General features: G+C 54.4%; 1 protein-coding gene across 3 annotated transcripts; it reads right to left on the reverse strand.

The window, feature by feature from the left end:
* Positions 1-186: 186 nt before the first annotated feature.
* On the reverse strand, positions 187-17622 carry mdga2a (MAM domain containing glycosylphosphatidylinositol anchor 2a). Of its 3 annotated transcripts, none has more exons than XM_061820967.1 (17): positions 17399-17622; positions 13419-13558; positions 10124-10298; positions 9737-9933; positions 9536-9668; positions 8941-9213; positions 7116-7445; positions 6702-7034; positions 6349-6621; positions 4975-5123; positions 4460-4637; positions 4358-4378; positions 3797-3952; positions 2886-3029; positions 2666-2802; positions 1019-1118; positions 187-886 (listed from the first exon to the last, which is right to left on the reverse strand). In XM_061820967.1, exons 1-17 carry the CDS (start codon positions 17472-17474, stop codon positions 798-800), a joined length of 2904 nt encoding a protein of 967 aa, XP_061676951.1. In that variant the 5' UTR covers positions 17475-17622; the 3' UTR covers positions 187-797. The 3 variants fall into 3 exon arrangements, with proteins under 3 accessions (XP_061676951.1, XP_061676950.1, XP_061676952.1); XM_061820966.1 differs by lacking the exon at positions 17399-17622 and adding an exon at positions 15384-15649; XM_061820968.1 differs by lacking the exons at positions 10124-10298; positions 13419-13558; positions 17399-17622 and adding an exon at positions 10042-10098.
* Between the last annotated feature and the right edge of the window lie 620 nt (positions 17623-18242).

Genomic DNA, 18242 nt, shown 5'->3' on the forward strand with positions numbered 1-18242 from the left:
TGGACCCTCGACAGAAACGATCGCAATCAACAAGTCAATGAATTCGAACCATCTTTACAAAAGAGTTACTGTAACTCGCGGAATGAGCCGTTGCTTCCCTCTAGCGGTGGAAAACGGACACGGCCCATTATTTCAGCCTTTCAACTGATGACATCATCGCCTCAACTTGACCAAAATCCCTTTTATTGTCTGCAGTCCGACATTTTTTTTGTTTGTAAAACATGCTGAAGGAAAAGGAAAGACGAAATCAAACGCTGCCGTCCTCGACTTCCTGCCGAGACAGGAAGTTGAAATTTTCCTTCCCTCTGGCAGGATCGGGGGGGGGGGGGGGGTAGACTCAGGCGTTTTGTCTTTTTTGTGCTTGTTGAAAAATAAATTCCACACTGTGGACTTTATTGGAGTGGCAACGCCCACTTTGGGAACATCCGACCAATCGGGAAGCCTCGTTTTGGGGGGGGGGGGGGACGTCCTGACGCGTCGGAATCCTCCTTTCGGGCGTCTTTGTCGTCGCCGTGGCTCCATCTGAAGGCACTTGAGTGTCATGGCGGACGGACTCCGAAACAATAAAAATGCTCAGGACCCCGCGGGTACTCCTTCAGGACGTGTGAATGTGCGCGCGAGTACTTGCCGGTCATCAAGTTTGACAGGCTCACGAGGTCCAGAAGGGGTCACGGGGTCGGGGGGGGGGGGGGTCAGCGGGATTGCTGCTTCGAAACACCTGGGGACGAAAGCTAAGCTAAGCTAAGCCAACAGCCGTCAAGGCGCGGCGGGGGCGGAGGCCGAAGGTCATCGCGACGTCACCTCCGTCGGCCGATCAGAGTCAAACTCAAAGCGATTGGCAGCAGCCACAAGGCGGGCCGACGGGTCGGGGCGTGCGAGATCAAATCTAAAAGCGAGAGCGAAAGAGAGATGATGCTTATCTAGGACGTTTATTGCTCTGCACGTTCTGTACAGCTGAGCTTGAAAGAAATAAGACGGCGCAAAATGCAGAGAAAGGAAGCGCGCGACTCTCACTCACTGTTGGACGGCGGATCCTGGCATCGGCCCTCCTGGAGGCCGACGTCGTCGACGGCGATGTCGCCCTCGATGCCGGCGCCGCGCACCCCTTCCAGGACCACCTGGCGAGCACGCGCGCACACCGACAGGTTAGCGTAGTCCTGCTACACACCAAGTCGTTGGTTTTCAGTCGTTACTTTTAAAACCCGAAGCTGTAAAACGTCTACAAACTGGAAACCCGAAGTAAGCGAGTCGAGCGCGACGTCAGTTCAGGTTTGAGGGCGCGCGTACGGCGACGCTAAGCTAGCGGGGGCAAAGTGTCAGCACATTTGTGGAAAGCCAACCCGTAGCGGTCCTTTTCTTCTCCTTTGGTCTCCAACCTGACGTAGACGTCGTCATCTGCTTCGCCCTACGTCGCATCTCAAATGTTTTCCTTCTTCTTTGCTAATCTCTTTCCTTGGATCTTGGATGATTTCCTGTATTTTGGGGTTCCACCAGCAGGTCTCCTCCTCGCCTTTCTCACCAGAAGTCACCCCGAGTGCTCTCCTGCCCGTCTCTCTTGATCACCTTGTCTGGAGTAGTCCAGTGTTCCGGTCCATCGAGAGCCGGTCTCAACTCTTTCCGGAAGGTCGCACAGCATTCTTCCACCACCCGATTCTCTGCTCTCCCTTTGTCTTCTTCATCTTCCTGCCACTCTCCCCTGGGACTCCCTTCCAGTCAGTCACCTCCTGCACAAAACGGAATCCACCGGCGTGCTTCTACCTCCTCCGCTCTTGTTTGGGTCCTCTATGTTCCTGCCTCTTCTGGGGGAAAAAAAAAAAAAAAAAAAGCATTCACGACTGCCATTTCCATCCTTTCAGCAAATTCCAACCATCGGTCCCTCCAAGTTCCTTTCCCGGATGCCGTCCTTTCCTTCACCAACATGTCCGTTCCAATCTGCGCTGATCCCAACTCTTTCTCTGTCTGGGATGCTCGGAACGACTTCATCTAGTTCCTTCCCGAATTTCTCTTTCATCTCGAGGTCACGTCGTACTTGTGGGGCACAGCCGCTAATCACGTGATACAGAATAGCCTCCAGTTCAAATTTCAGCCTCATCACTTGATCTTTGACTCTTTTGACTCCTCCAAGACATTCCTAGCCAGCTCTTCCTTTCCAATAACCCCTACTCCATTTCTCTTCCCATGACACCTTCCACTTGCTCTCTTGGATGCACAATGTCTCAACCAACTCCTGAGCTTTTCCTGTCAAAGTCCCTCCACTCAATTGTAGGCTCTGTGCCTTCCTCTTCTTCTTCGACCCACAGTGGCTGAATTTCCACCGGGGGCGGGCGTTGTTCACCCGCGCCACGACCGGTCCGGGATGGGATTCTTTAGATGAACGCTCACATTTGTTTGGCACAGTTTTACGCCGAACGCCGTTCCCGACGCGACCCTCTCTGCATTCATCCGGGCTACAGATTGCACTGGCTTGTGCTGCATTTAAAGTACTTTTACTTGAGTACTACAGGGTAATGCATCTCTTGTGAGATATGTTGACAAACTAAAAATAAAAATGTGTTTGATTGACTTCATACTAAATGAGTGGAATAAAAAGACATTTACGTATGCGATTAGCCGTGGATGAGTGGCTCATTCCTGATTTCAGAGGTCAAAAGCGCCAAAGAAGCACCTGGAAGTCGGCACCGGGGTGAACGTCGACCTCGACGGCTGCGCGGCGCCAGCGGTCGCCCTGGTTGCCGCTCAGACTCCACAGCGACGTGTCTGACGCCGTCGCGCCTTTCTGGCGCAGGAAGACGTTGAGCGCGCCTGCAGGAGCCAACGACAAGTTGAGGCCGCGAGTGGTCTCTCCGCCGCCGCCGCCGCCGCCGCCGCCGCGCTCGCCAACTCACCGATGTGCTTGCCGTACATGTGGTAGAAGAAGGCCAGGCAGTAGGTGGCGCCGCTCTTGGAGGCGGCGTTGAAGGAAGGCGACACCAGGCGGGCCTTGTCGCCCTCCTTTCTGGGCCGCGACGTCTCGATGTAAACGTAATGCCCTGCGGGACGCCACAGTTGCCGACTCACTTTATTTTATCCGCGAAAAGATCCTCAAATCAAGTTGTCACACCTTGGGGCAATTTAGGGTCTCCGACGAATGCATGTTTTGGGTAAAGCCCAGAGAAAACCCACGCATGTATGGGGAGAACATGCAAAGTCCACACGCAGGCGGGGCCGGGATTTGAACCCAGGACCTCAGGACCGCGAGCCCGACGCCCTGAGAGAATTCCCCTTTTTTTTCAATTCCTGATTTCGTCAAGAAAACAAAAAGATGTTTGAAATGGTTTTAATTGGAGGTTCTGAATGTGTAATCTTTAGAAAATGGAATTTTTCAACGGGATGACGGATATTTTGCCACAATATTCACATTTTTGGGAGAAAACTTCAGATTTTTTGGCCACGCCGAGGCCAGCAGAAAGAAAAGAAAACAAGGCCCACCTGCCGCTCATGTGAAAGCGGGACTATCGGGACAAAGGAAGTGAATTCATTCCCAGAAGGCCTGCAAATGCAGCCAAGTCTTGTTCCCGTTTGCTGTCACGTGACTCATTGTCAAACGTGGATTTGAAAGCGTTGCCGGCAAAATCCCAAATGAGGTTCGAGAACTTTTTTTGCAATTCTTTGCTAACGAAGCCACTTTTGATCGCAACGGAATGCGAGCCGAGCCTGGAGAAGAACACCAAGTCTTTCACTGTGGTGTGGAGCAGCCATTTTGTTCCCATTCGGAACTTTTGCGATTGGAATTGAAAGAGATTTTCCGGATTTCAACCTTGTTTGGAGCCACGACGGTCGGCGCCGGGTCCGGTGTTGGGCGTGTACTTGGTGTCGCGGGACGCTGCGCTGTGGCGGGTCCAGTCGAAGTCGTCGCTTTTGTCCTGCGAGAAGAGACACAAGGCCTCGTCCTCGAAAGCGCACTGGAACTCCCCTGCGAAGGCACACGCGATGACGTCGTCACAAGCGCGTTACGACGATTGCGCCCATGTCGCAAACGAAGCAGGATTCCAATCCCCGAACGCTCCCAGACTCATTTTACAAGATTTCACTTCCAACGGATGTTTCGGCTCGTCCGTTTTTCAGTGCAAAGTGCGCAAAGACGCTCGTTCATTTCTGCTTGAAGTTCAGCTCCTCAATGCTTTGCTACTGAGCCGCGACCCATCACGTGAACGGACTTCCTCGGAGCGACTATTTGGTGGGCCTCTGGCGCCATCACGGAGTGCACGTCAACAAATAAGCGGAGTTTTTAGGCAAATAAGCGAGACCGCTTTAAAAAAACAAACAAACAAAATCAAGAGTGTGGGAATTCCAGCGATGCCAGTCCCAAAATACTCACTGAGGTGTGGATTGACCGGAGCTGCAGAACAAACACAAAAACTTCTTAGATGACGTGCGCTTTATCACGCACACAAAAGATTGTCACGCCAACAGGAGGTACCGCTGTAGGCGATGATGCGCTCGGTGGCGTCGCCCTCGCCGTAGCGCGTGATGGGAGTCAGGCGGACCAGGTAGGACTCGGGCTTGACCAGGTCCGTCAGGTTGTAGGTCAGCAGCTCCCCCTTGCGGACGGCGGCCTCCGTGGGGATCTCCTGCTCCCACCACTGGCCCTGTCCCACCTGCCGCAAAGACGCATCGGGGGACGGTCAGCGTCGGCGCCCCCTGTTGCCGGGAAGTGGGAGGAAACCGGAGCGCCCGGAGAAACGCCGCGGGGGCCGCACAGGTGGGGCCGGGATTAGAACCCCGGTCCTCAGAACCGTGAGGCCGATGCTATAGCCGGCCGCTCCACCTGCCTCCGTGAAATAAAACCAGTTTTTTGGAGCGTATTGTTAACATTTCGTTTTGCACGCGACTTCAATCAAATCAAATCGGTGGCATTCAGATGAATTGGTGTTCGGAGTTTTACCAGACTATCTGTACTCGTGCTTGAATAGAAATCGCGTCGGTCGCGCGCACCTGACGTATGCCCAGCCTGTAGGCCAGGATGCGGTCCACGCCGGCAGGTTCCATCTGGGTCCACTGCAACTTGAAGCCGTACGAGCGAGGCCGGTTCTGCCATAGGGCGCCGCGCGTGTCGTAGTAGAACTCGGGAGGGTACGCCTTCCCTGGGGGGGGGGCACAGCTTATATACGGTGCGCCGCATACCAGCAGGTTCAAGTTGAAAGCCACATAAACGTGCAGTCACCTCAGAAGAGGACCCGACAGTTGAGTGACAGCGGCCACAACGGCAGTCAAATAAATGTGAAAAGTCGTCGGTTCAGTGGAACAGAAGGTAAAAAGTCGCCGTCACACGTTTATTGGGATTGGCTGCCAGAATGAGCCTCGAGGTGACATCGGCGCGTTTGTATTATGACCTTCGAAGCGCTCCGTGAGTCCCACAAAAATCATCGCGCGTCGTCATCATCTTCATCTTCCGTCGCGCTTCTCCTCAGGCCGGCGGCGGGCGTGCCGGAGCCTCCCTCAGGTGATGGTGGGCGGGAGGCGGGCCACGCCCTCAACTGCGCGCCAGCCAATTACAGTCGCCTTTGACTTCAATCTTGCATCTTGACGGTCGGCGCGGCGTATCACGCGCAATCTGCAACCGCATCCGCGCTAGCGTCATCGTCCTACGCCCGAACCCGCACCGTGGCTACAATCTCGCACGCCGCGCGACGGCCGATTTGGCCTCGCGACCATCCGGCCCTCCGTCCCGCATGTGCGCTGAGACGGCTTTTTCCTCTGTGCCGCACTTAAGAAGCTTAACCGCGCGAGTCTCTCAGCATGCCGACAGGCACACCGAAAAAGCGCTTTGGGGGTCGCGTGCGGGCGCGGCGACGGGCTGTCGGCGGCTCGCTGAGATGGGATGACATGAAAGTAAGCGCCGACTCAAATCGTCACACATCGAGGCGCGGCGTAGCGAAACGCTTCAAGTGGGAGGAGCTCAAACGTGTGTGTGTGTGTGTGTGTGTGTCATTTAAGCCTCTCGGATGAATGTCGGATCTTCCGTTCGGGATTTTCACACAGCTTAATGTTCATCATCAGCTAATGACCTGCTCGTGAGGATGTCACTCATCAAGGACGCGTCTCATTGGCTTGTGGTCAAGATTAAGGACGCCTTGAGTCACAAACAGGAAGTCAGTGAAGTCCAACAGGAAGCAAGAAGAATGGAGTCGCAAACCGTCTCCATGTCAAAGGAAGGTGGGAGGAGTCACAGAAAGGAAGTTAGCAATGTCAGTCAGGAAGTTGGTGAAACACAAACATGGAGGTCTGCGGTCACAGATAAACACACAAACAAACAAACAAACAGGAAGTGGAGACCGTTTCCCGTCGTTCATCAGCGCCGCGACTCACCCGTGACCAGGAAGCTACACCTCCCCGCTCCCGCCTCGTTGCTGATGTCACAGGTGTACTCGCCGTAGCCCTCGCGGTTGAGCGCCCGCACCTGGTAGCGCGTGTCGTCGCTTTGCTCGTCGAACTGGCCCACGGTCAGGAGGCGGGAGCCCAACTTCCACTCGTAGCGCAGCAGGCGGGCGGGGTGGGCGCGCAGCAGGCGGCACGTCAGGGTGAAGGCCCGACCCAGAGCCTGGCGCACCTCCGAGAACGTCGGCTCCACCACGGGCGGGACTACGCGACACGGCGGGATTGCCAATCGACAATAAATATTGCGTGTGCTGAACGTGTTCGGGCGGTACGAGGCTACCCACACTGCACAACGAGGTGGATGAGGGCCTGTCGGGGTTTGACGTTGAAGCCGTTGTACTGGCTGGTCCGGCAGCGGTAGGTCCCGCCCATCTCCCGCGTCACGTTGGCGAGCCTCAGGATGCCGTCGGAGCTCTCGGCCCGGGCGCCGCCGTCCTCGTCCGGCAGAGGCGAGCCGTCCGGCGCCTCGGCGGACACCCCCGCCGGAGCGTCCTCCGTGCGGGACCACAGGATGACGGGTTTGGGTTTGCCCGAGACCAGACACTGGAGTTCCACCGTGTCGCCCTCCTGCGCGACGATGTGAGAGCGCCCCCTGGGCACCGTCAGCTCCGGAGGAACTGCAGCCGCAGGCGCCAACTAATGAGCATGAGCTAACGAAGCGGGACCGACAACACGGCGCGGTCCGACCCCGCCCTCACCTGTGGTGGACGAGATGTTGACGTCGATGCTGATCTCGGGACTTCCTCCGTCCCTGAGCGACGCCACGCACGTGTAGGTGCCGAAGTCGGTGAACTTGAGGTCGATGATGTCCAGGTTGGTGACGCCCGGCGACATCTCCGCGTCCGTGTGCGTGATGACCATTCGCTCGGAGCTGCGCAGCGGGCGACCGTTCTTCATCCAGGCGAACTGCAGCTCCTCGGGGGGCGTGGCCTCCACCTGGCAGCTGATCTTCACCTCGCGTCCGATCTGGATGTGGTCGTCGTTGTGGTACGGGTCCGGCGTGATCCAGAAGCGAGCCTTGCGGAGACCTGGCCGAGAAAGGGGGGGGGGGGGGAATGGGAGAGGTCGCAAACGGGAAGTGGGTGGAATTCAACAGGAAGTGGGCGGAGTGCACAGCGAGCGTACGAGTCCTGTAGAACTGGCCTGACAGAAACGTGACTCAAGACGCGTTGCAGTGAAATGGTAAGTTCGCAATTTAGGGAGCTCATCGCAAAAGTGAACGAACTGCTGGAATGTCTACGAAAGTGGCAAAGCGCTGATCAGCAGCGCTAGCTAACGCGAGCCAAGATGGCCGCGCGTCCGATCCAACATTCGACGGGAGGCTCCGGCGCTCCTCTGAGAATATTTGTGGAGGCGCGCTGGACAACGCGCCTGAGCCAGTGTTGAGCCGTGGTCACGATGCCCCTAGGTGGCGCTGTCACTGGGTTGTGATCTTCCATAGAAAAGTACGTTTGCCAGCACATTTTGCTTTTCCATTTTTTTTTTTTTTGGTGGTGGTGGGGGGGGGGGGGGCTCCCTGGCAACATCGCGCAATAGGAAAATGTGATTTTCTCGCACTGAAGCAAACCACCGATTTTTTTTTACATCCATTTGTGAGTCCTCGATTGCTTTTGAGAGCGATGCGTCACGCACACTTCACACGATGCTAACGTGCAGCTAGCCGGCCCCGAAACGTAGGCGGGATAAAAGTGGGAGAGATGGTTGGAACTCCTCCACCGTTTGGTGGATGCGTGTGGGCATCGCCTCAAAGTCCAGCAGAAAGTCGGCGCATCTTCAATTCAAATCCACTTTTGGTGTCCCGTGAATGAAAAAAGAAAATTGAGCGCAGTACAAAGTTCATGATTAAGAGAAGGCTGAAGAATTAAAAAAACACGTCTGTCCACTGTCAAATAAAACTTATTTAATCAGTTCAGCTTTTAGTGAGGAGATTTATTGAAGTAATTTATGTAAGTTCAGCATTCCAAAAAGAACTTTTTGTTTTTTCCCAGATGTTGGCTGGCAAGGAGCTATTTGCCTCCTGGCATCTGATTTCTTCCTTTTTGGCACACTAGCGGCCAGCTGCAATTTTGGCCCTACAATCTCAAAAAGTGGACGAAAAGCTACGAAAAAGGACAATGATAACTTTGCATTGCGCAACGGGAAATGCCAACAGGCAAGCTTGGACGAGCATTTCACGCTCCTTCCTGACACGTCTTCTGGTTGAGGGGAAAAAAAAAATAACGCTGTGACGATGCACTTTCAGTTTTTGGTTTTTGTTTTTTTTTTTTAAATGAAAAGAATAGCTGCTTTGGTCAGCGTGTACCGAACCTGAATCGAAAACCCAGATGCGGACCGAAATGTGCGTGGATTTTTGCAAGCGTTCAGCACCCGCGTACCGTCGCTGCCGCGCTACGACGATCTGTGCGTGTCCGTGCGCGTCAACAAATGCGTCTACGTGCGTTTGAAGGTGTACACGTGAGGATAGGTACACGGTGCGTTTTTGTCTTCTGCACGCGTTTGTGTAAAAGCGCTTGGCCGTCTTACCTCTGACCAGAACGTTGGCGGACTTCCTGGCCGCGTTGCCCACGTTGTTGTCGGCCACGCAGCTGTAGGCGCCGCCGTCGTCCTCGCCGACGGCGGGGATGCTGAGCGTGCCGCCTTCGGTCACGCTCCTCTTGGGGAGCGCCTCCCCCCCGGGGCGCAGCCAGCGGAGGGCGGGCGGGGGGTCCCCGCCGGACGCCGCGCACACCAGCGTGACCTTCTGGCCCGGGTTGACCACCAGGGGGTCGTCCAGGAGCAGCCTGACGGAGGGCGGGGCTGCGGGGGGGCAAAAGCGACCGTCGCAGCGCACGCGTAGCACGTGCGTGAACGCCAAGCGTGGGCGTAACCAGCTGAAAGCAGACGTTTACGTACGCTACAAAGATCGATCGGCTGACGAGCACTTTGAGGGACGTAGCGAGGGAGCTGGGATGGGGTGTGGGGGGGGGGGGGGGGCCTCGGCAAGGAAGGAAGGAAGGAAGGAAAGCTAGCAGTCTGGATGGAGGATTCCTTCCTGTTCCTCCTCCTCTCCCGCGCATGTAAAACGTCTGCTTTCAAATGTTGTATTTGCGGGCGTGTGCGTGCGTGCGTGCGCCCCCACCCGTCCTGTTGCTGAGGCTGAAGTGCGCGATCTTGTCGGCGATGTCGCACACGCTCTTGACGGAGGCGACGCACGTGTAGTTGGCGAAGTCTTGAGGACGCAGGTTCTTCAACTTCAGGATCTTGGTCTCGCCCTGAACCCGGGAGAGTGGCCGCATGAGCGCGAGCCGGGGGGCGGGGGGGGGGGGTGTCGTGTACCCACCTGGGTGAAAAAGGGCTCGTAGATGTCCACGCCGGCGTCCGCTCCCTGCGACAGCGCCTGGCGACCTCTCCTCCAGGTGTACCCGACGGGCGGATTGGACGCGGCGACGCAGCGCAGGAAGACCGTCCGCTCTGCGTAGAAGCGATCTTTGCCGTCGCCGGCGCTCTGATGCACCGTGATCAGCGGCTGGTCCAGAACTGAGGACCCGCGTTTTCAAAAATACAAGCGCACACACACACACACACGCTCGCATCATCCATTGCACAACAACAGGAGGCTCCCTGAAGGCAGCGCGCTGCACTCACGATGCATTCAGGGCCTCACGTGGAAATAAAGCAAACTCAGCAGATTGTCGGACTGTGTGCGTGTGCGTTTGTGTGTCCTCACAGTACACGTCAACGCGTATGGATCGTATGGCGGGCGTCCCGATGCCGTTGTCCGCCTTGCAGTAGTAGCGCCCCCCCTGGTGGCGCTGGATACTTTCAATCTTCAGAGTGTCCTTCTGCGCCCACGAATCGCCGTGGCGCTCCCAACTTCCGCCCGCCGTTTTCGTCCAGTGCACCTGTCGGCAGGGCAAACGGGAAGTTGTCATCCATCGCCGTGCAAAACGGTCTTTGTGACATTTGACTTTGATTTCACTTTGCAAAAATCATTTCTGCGTGCGCTTTTGCCAGCAGTTGTTCTATTTTTAGCTGCAACGCGCCCGCGGAGAGAAATGCGAAGGCGGCAAAAGGGGAAAGCCAAAAAAGACGAAGGGGAAAAAAAAAAAAAAAAAAAAAAAAAAGCAGAAGACGCTCCGACCATCCGCAACCGACATAACCGTCGTTTGAATTTAGTTTCCACAAAGACCAAGCGGGCTGACTGCAATCCGCAGGTTTCAAACTCAAAGCGCGGGGGCCAGATCTGGCCCAACGTGTCATTTTTGTGGCCCGCAAAAGTAAATCAAGTGAAGATTCTACCTTAAATCCATAGCAAAATTTCAAATCCACCGGCTAAGAAATAAGGTATTGAGATAATGCAAGCAGAAAAACAGTAACTCGAACCAGAGTGAAACAAACGACTATTCTGATTTTGAAACTTTTTCTTGTGTGTAAGTAATGCTGTGATAATTTCGAGAAAATCGTATCTACAGTGCGGCCCGCAGAACAAACGACTTTGACACCCGAACACGAACTCACCGTATTCCCAATTTGATTGCGCAACAATCCCACAATGTTCCCAGTACATCTACAATACTGCCAACCCGATATTCCCGGCATGCTCCCAATTCTGATATTCCAATGATATTACCCCTATGATTCCACTTCACCCCCCCCCCCGCTCTATTTCCACTAGATTCCAACTCCATCCCGCCGTATTGCAGTACATTCCCAACACGATCCAAACTACAACGTTGCCTTGCTTATTGGCATTTTACCACTGCACTCCAGTGACGTTCCTCACAAAATCCCACAATATTCCCAAGAAAATGCCACCCTAATCCCACCGGATTCCCAATAAAATTTCCATTTTCTCCTGAATTTGACAACAAACCCCCCGTAACATCACAATAACTGCACTTTCTTCCCTCATTTGCAACCAAACAAAACCAAAATAAAACCGCCTGTATTCCCAACTCATCTTGCAAGATTCTCACGACATTCCCACCATAACCCCATGGCGCCAAACTCCTTGGTACTCTCTCTGTTTTTGTGTTTCTCCCCCTATTTTTGGAGAAATTGTGGACCTTAATTCCACAAGGGAATAACATTTGGGAGAGTACTTCGGAATTTCCTTCACCATTTTTTCTTCAACTAAGCGGCAGGCAGATCTCCGGCACGCGGCGGCAGCGGGAAGCGAGCTCCGGAAGAGAGGACTGACTTTTCAAATGGCCTTGACCACGAATCAAATGAGCGTCCTCGTCTCTCAAAAACCAGGAAAGATTTTGGACCGTCGGCCTCGCTGTGCATCACGGAGAGAGCTTTTTCAACGCGTCCCCGACGGCGCCGGAATGCTCCCGGGCTTCCGACCGCACCGGTCGTACCGTGTCTCCGACTTGTTGGGGAACACACGAGGCGGCGGGGTGTGCTTCTTTAGCCACACAAAATGGTGGACGTAGGCTGCAGCCCGCGCTTCAAGTTGCCGTTTTCAAAGCGGAAGTCGTTCGTTTGCTTCATTCCTACTCACGGGTGTCTCCGGTCCCCCTCGAGCCTGTGCTGGTCTCGTCCCCGCCCAAGTCGCCTCATGCCGCCAAACAGGCAAGCGCTTGGATGTGCAAAGTCTACGGTGGAAACGGTGAAGTGGACCCGCGCAGCAAGGATAGAACTTCAAAACTGTTTAGACAGCACACTTTGGATTATCGTGGAAATGTCAACCGGCAGCCTGGATGAATATACGGACGGCGCCGCATCCAATGATTGCGAAGTGACACACGCCGGTCGTCACGCGAGCCTTCATTGCATCTTTGGAACTGTGCGAAGTCCCATCCCGCCTCAAAGGCTCCGTCGTCATCCCGGTTTTCCCAAGAAAGCGACCGTTTCGGGACTGAACGACGACAGATCCTGCGAACGGCTCGTGCCGTTTGCCTTTTGATGCGGTCAACACGGGACTGACCGCGGGTCATCCGAGAACACCCGGAGACCCCCAGCGGCTCGTGGACTTCAGATGGACGATCGCCACCGTTGTCCCCAACCTCCTCTCCTTCAAGAGGGTCTCGCCTGCCATCTCGGGACGGAGACCACCACATCCACGCAATCATCATCATCATCATCAGTCTCCCCACTTCCTGTCGACACGCAGACTCGGCCGATGACCGCGGAGTCGTCTGCAAACTTCAGCAATTTGACAGCCGGGTGCGTTGAGAGAGAATAGCAGCGGGGAGAGGACCCAACCTTGGGGTGTCCCGGTGCTGCTGTGGATGAGGCCTAATCCGGTGTCTCCCGCCCATCCGGAAACTGAGCTGGAGAAGTTCAGGGGACGACCGTGTCCACGAACAGGATCCTCGCGCCGTCGACGTGTTTTAGGGTGAAGGGCAGTCTCGCGGGGCGTCCAAGAGGGGACCCGTTACGCTCTCCATGTGCTTCTTCCGCACGGACTGCCCTAATAAAAACTTTCTTTCGGCTTGTCGTGTCAGATGACACGCACACATATGTTTGGCACAAATGTTTACGCCGGATGCCCTTCCTGACGCAACCCTTCTCAGGGAGTGGAGGCGAGGCCCCGGCGGGATACGAACCCAAACCAGTGCTCTACCCACTGAGCTCCGGGGCCTGCTCTAATAAAATAAGATTCTCTTTCTGATGACATTCCCAACAAAAAGCCACAACAATCCAGTATGTTGGCAAAAAAAAAAAAAAAATCAAAACGACGTTCCCACCGTGATGCCGCTTTCTGCCGACCGTACTCTGAGCACGTTCGAGCGTCGGCACTCTACATCGCCGTTGTAATACGGAGACGTCTCTTTTTTTCTGGCGAGATGCGAGCAGCGCTCACGCAGCAATTGACGTCAACGTCGGAAGACGAGAGCAAGGCAAAAGGACGCTCCGAAATCTTTGCCACTCCGGGGAACATTTTGCCAGTTCGCGATCGTATTTGTGGTGCTTTTGTGGATGAACCGAAGACGGCGAATCCAAAATCGGACCGAGCACCGGTTAGCCCCGTCCGGGGCCACTACTGCGCCTGCTTTTTCCGAGCGTGTGTTGACCTGCGGTCGAGGGTGTCCGGTGACCAGGCAGACCAGTTCCAGGGTTTCTCCTTCTCGGATGGTGTAGACTCGCTCGCTGTGCCGTTCCTCCTCCACGTCGCACGCCGGTCCGGAGTGCACGATGCGAACTGTAGGTGGCGCTGCCCAAAACGTACAAGCAGGGGTACAAATGAAGAAAGCTTGTCATCACAGAGGGTTTTTCGCGTTAGCCCGTTGCCATGGTAATGTAAAGCTCATTTCCGGGAGGACAAAATCATCATCATCATCATCATCATCATCATCATCAGGACGGCAAGGACGCGCACGCTATGTGGCATCGCCGTGGCGACCGCATAACGCGAACCTCGGCGTCGTCGGCCGCACGCTGCGACGGGAAGTGACATCGCGGAACAGGAAGCGGAGAACGCACACACACGGGAGCGTGCGTGTACGCACACGCTGACAGACGTGCACACATACACACACAAGCACACAAAAAAAAAATCAACACAAATATACACACTCATGCGCACACAAGTCCACCAGACACACGCGCACACACATGTATAAATGGGGGGGGGGGCGGCACAGACACACACAAACCAGTGCACGCACGCACGCACACGAAGAGAAAAGCACAAGAATAAACACGGCAAAAAAATGTCACTGTGAGGACACACAATCTAACAATTTAGTTCAACGTAAGATGCGTTTGTGCAATGATGTGAGGAAGAGGACGAAGGCCAAAGTGTCTGAAAGCAGGTGGGGGGGGGGCCGTGGGGGAGGAGAGGATGTCCTACTTTGCTTCGTCTATTTTTAGATTTGGACGTTTTTTTGGGGTTTTTTTTTTTTTTTGGTCTCCTCTGACTGCTGATGTCATGAAACACGCACGCACGCACGCACACACCTGGCGTGGCGTCAAGCGACATTTGGCGCCGTCACACAACTGGCGGGTGTGTGTGTGTGGGTGTGTTCAGCATCCGGAATTTTTACATTTGAGCAGCATGCCGATCGGAGCTCGCAACTTTTCTGGCGTTTATGGCGTTGGCCTTCGTCTGTGGCGCCGTTACATAAGACGCCGTTAAACCCCCCCCCAAATCTCTCATCTTTCTATTTGTGGGCCGCGGACGCAGTCAGTCAGTGGGCCGGACAAAAATAACCGCTGGCGCCCTATTGGCCGGCAGCTCCACACGCTCATGCATACGTAACGAGGCCACCGGAGGACCGAAGGATGAATGAAAAGCCGCCCGACGGCGTCGTCGCATCGCCGGGACGCGGGCACGCGCGATTGGTCGCGGCGGTTGGCCAATCAGAGAGCAGCTACCGCTGCACTGACGAGCTGGCAAAGACAAGACGGCGGTCAATGGATAATTGAGGTGGATCGGTCGATCGATTGATCAAACTCGCATCAGCACTGGACTACCGATGATCCTCCTGTGGGAGCCAATCAAAGTCGGATACATTTTGAAAATGAAGAAGAAGAAGAAGAAGCACGGGAGTCACGCTTGAGAGTGCTGTGTTGATGCTGCGGGATGTTTCCTGTGACTCACGCACCCCCCTAAAAGTTGCACTCGTCAACACTTCACCAGAACACAAATGAACACAGGGGGCGCCGACGTTGCGCCCACAGGGGCCAGGTGCCCCCCCCCGCCACAGTCCAGTCTTCAGTTTTGAGTGAAGAAAGTTTTGGCTAGCGAGCATGTTGCTAGTTAGCATTTTTGTCATTTAAGGAGCCTGCAGGCCCCCCCCAAAAAAAAACAAAACAGGCCGTAAACGTTTCACTAAATTCTATCGGAAAAGCGCCGATCTTTTCGATGCTTTTAGCTTGTTCTGACAAAACCTCTTGAGTGACTTTCTTGCCTGTCCAGTCATGTGCAGGAACTTCTCGTTCAAGAAATCATCTCGGTGAGGTTTTCCTGGCTAAAAATCATTTTCATTTCAAAGAGGCCACCCCGGCAGAAGAAAAACAAACAATAACTGACTGACCATTTGTCAGGCGGACGCGTGCACTCGAGACACCGAGTTGGTGTTCCGTGTCACTCTTGAGGAACTTTCCTCCAATTACCATGGAAGGAAGACGAAAGAGGCGTCCGAACTCTGGAATCGCCCTCACAGGGAGGGATGGAAGAATTTAGTAGCTAGCTAGCAGCGGCTACGTCAGGCCGCTGAGAGGATTGGGACGGGACGCGCAAATTAGCAACATTCCCGATGGGCAGAACTTGTCAGCTTCCAGCGGGTTGTTGAGCCCTCGTCATCCATTTAACGATTCCATGTCAACCCTTTTTCAAATCTGCAAAAAAAGGACAATTAGAGCCTTTAAAAAAAAAAAAAAAAAAAGACTAATTCTGGGTTATACGATATCTGCTATAATCCGTTGTCTAAATTGTATTTTGCCAAATATCAGAATCGGCCTCCGATGAACATTTTTGAACGCACGTCGTCGTGGCGAGCGAGTGCCGAGATCGGCAGCCGACGACACTTTTGACATGGAGGAAGTCCTCCTCGCCAGCAGATGGCGCTACGCTGCGGTTCTTTGGCACGTCACAAACTTTGGACTTTGTTCACAATTTTCCATCACTGCGTTTGTGGAAATTGTAAAAAAGTTGATGTAACATAGTTGACGGCTTAAATGAGCAGAAGGACAAAGTGGTGCGACTCGGACCCCACAAGAGTACGAGGAATATATGCCTGCCCGTTACGCATCACACGGTGAGTCTCTGTACGAAATGACTCCCACGACCTGGATGCCATTTTTTTTTTTTTTTTTTGGGGGGGGTTTCAATTTGACATTGTGTGTTAGCATCTAGCTTTTTGGGGTACTTATTTTTCTTTCGGCTTGTCCCGTTAGGGGTCGCCACAGCGTGTCATCTTCCTGTCTAATCCCACCCACTGTCCCTTTTCTTTGGTCTTCCTCTCTTTGGCTCCGTCCTCAGACTCTCTTGCCTCTGGACCATCCGAGTCTTGTCACCAAAACCTGCAACTTTGGCTGTCCCTGCCTCTAATGAGCTCATTTCTAACCCTACCCGAGCGAGACCCTCAACGTCTTCATTTGTTCTGCTTCCTGTCGTTTCCTCAGCGCCACCTCTCGTCTCTAATCCGTCCACCGTGGCCGCTGTTTTCTAAACTTTGCCCTTCATCCTGGCGGAGACTCTCCTGTCACATAGAACACCAGACACCTTCCGCCAAACCCGTTTCTTCCCACACTCTCCATGGCTCTTTGTTGTTGACCCTAAATATTTGAAGTTGGCCCCCGCTAACTCTTCCCCCTCCACGCTCGTACATCGTGTTTTACTTGGGCCAATCTTCATTCCTCTCCTTTCCGGTGCGTGCCTCCATCTTTCTACTTGTTCCTCCACCTGCTCGCTGCTTTCATCGCAGATCACAATACCGTCTGCGAACGTCACGGCCCAAGGGGAATCCAGTCTAACCTCGTCTGTCAGCCTGTGCATTGGGGGGAGCGAAATGTACAATAAGTGAAATGCTCTCTGTTGTAAAACAAAAAAATAATGTTGAAAATATGCGATAATAGTGACTGGCATACGCTCCACCGCCCTTGTGAGGATAAACGTCTTGCGAAAGGAATGGATAAAAATCTATTTGTATTTGCCCACTCACGATTGAGGATTCCACACTTGAAAAATATCATTTCATCTGAGATTAATAACCGATGCAAATGTGCACCATTTTGTCCTGTTAGCTTGGCTGCTAGCGAACACTTCGATGACGATGCTAACTTGTTGCCTCCATGTTATCCGAGTCACGTGCGCGCGCCCACAGATGGCATCCGCCAGCTCATCAACGCACAGATGTGGACGCCTAATCCCCGCGTGCGCGCGTCCGGTTGTGTTCCGCTGCTGCGAGCGCGTGCACGAGCGCGACGGCCCCTGTCCACTTCCGGCGTGCGGCAGGTGACCTTGACAGGTGTGCGACCACGTGACAGCCCGGAAGCGCGACGACGTCCATCATCGCAAGGTCGTGTGCGTGCGCGTGCGCGCTCTTACCGTACACGCCCTGCGCGTGCACGCCGGGCACGAAGCCGCCGCAGAGCCACATGACGAGCGCCAGCCGCGGGCCCATCTTCGCATCGCCGCCGCCGCCGCCGCCACGGGACGCCCGGGACCGGCTCGTGCGTAGCGGCTCGGCTCAGAGCAGCGTCGGTCCCATGGTCGCAGCCTCACGCAAACATCCGAACCGAACGTGTTCCGGCCAGGTGGTCCCGCTCATGCCGAGAGGCGTTGAGGGGGTAAAAAAAAAAAAAATAAAATAAAAAAATAAATAAATGGGAAAAATTTTTTTTTATGATAAATAAATAAATAAACACACACACTTAGAAAAAAAAAAAAAAAAAAAAACCCTCTCGCGTCCGCGCTGACCCGCCTCCGACCGAGCGACTCCTGCAGCGCCAGCCCCGCCGCCTCACTCGCGGGGCCGAACCGCTCCGTGCATCCTGGAAGCGGTGCCGGGCTCCGCTGCGGATGTCAGCGGCGAGTCGCGCTCCGTCGTCGGCCTGCAAGCGGACCAGCGACCGGTCGCTCGCTCCGTTCACGATTTGACCGGCGAGACTTCGGCGACACAGCAAAGCGTACCGTAACCTACTTCCGGGCTGCCTCTCCAAAATAAAAGCGCACGGCTCGAAAGACAAATTTCGCCAGGCGGGCAGGCAGGCAGGCAGCCTCGCGAGTGGGACGTGCGTGATGTTCCATTCCGCAGTGCCAGCTCAAACCCCAAATCCAAAAAAGCTCATTTGACGGCATCACCGTTTTTTTTTTTTTGTCTTTGAACCGCGAACGTTGCTTTGCAACTTTCATTTGGAAAGACAACGCAAACAATCATTGTTTGGGACGT

Source organism: Syngnathoides biaculeatus, chromosome 5 (genome assembly GCF_019802595.1).
Source record: "Syngnathoides biaculeatus isolate LvHL_M chromosome 5, ASM1980259v1, whole genome shotgun sequence".
In the NCBI taxonomy this organism is placed as follows: domain Eukaryota; kingdom Metazoa; phylum Chordata; class Actinopteri; order Syngnathiformes; family Syngnathidae; genus Syngnathoides; species Syngnathoides biaculeatus.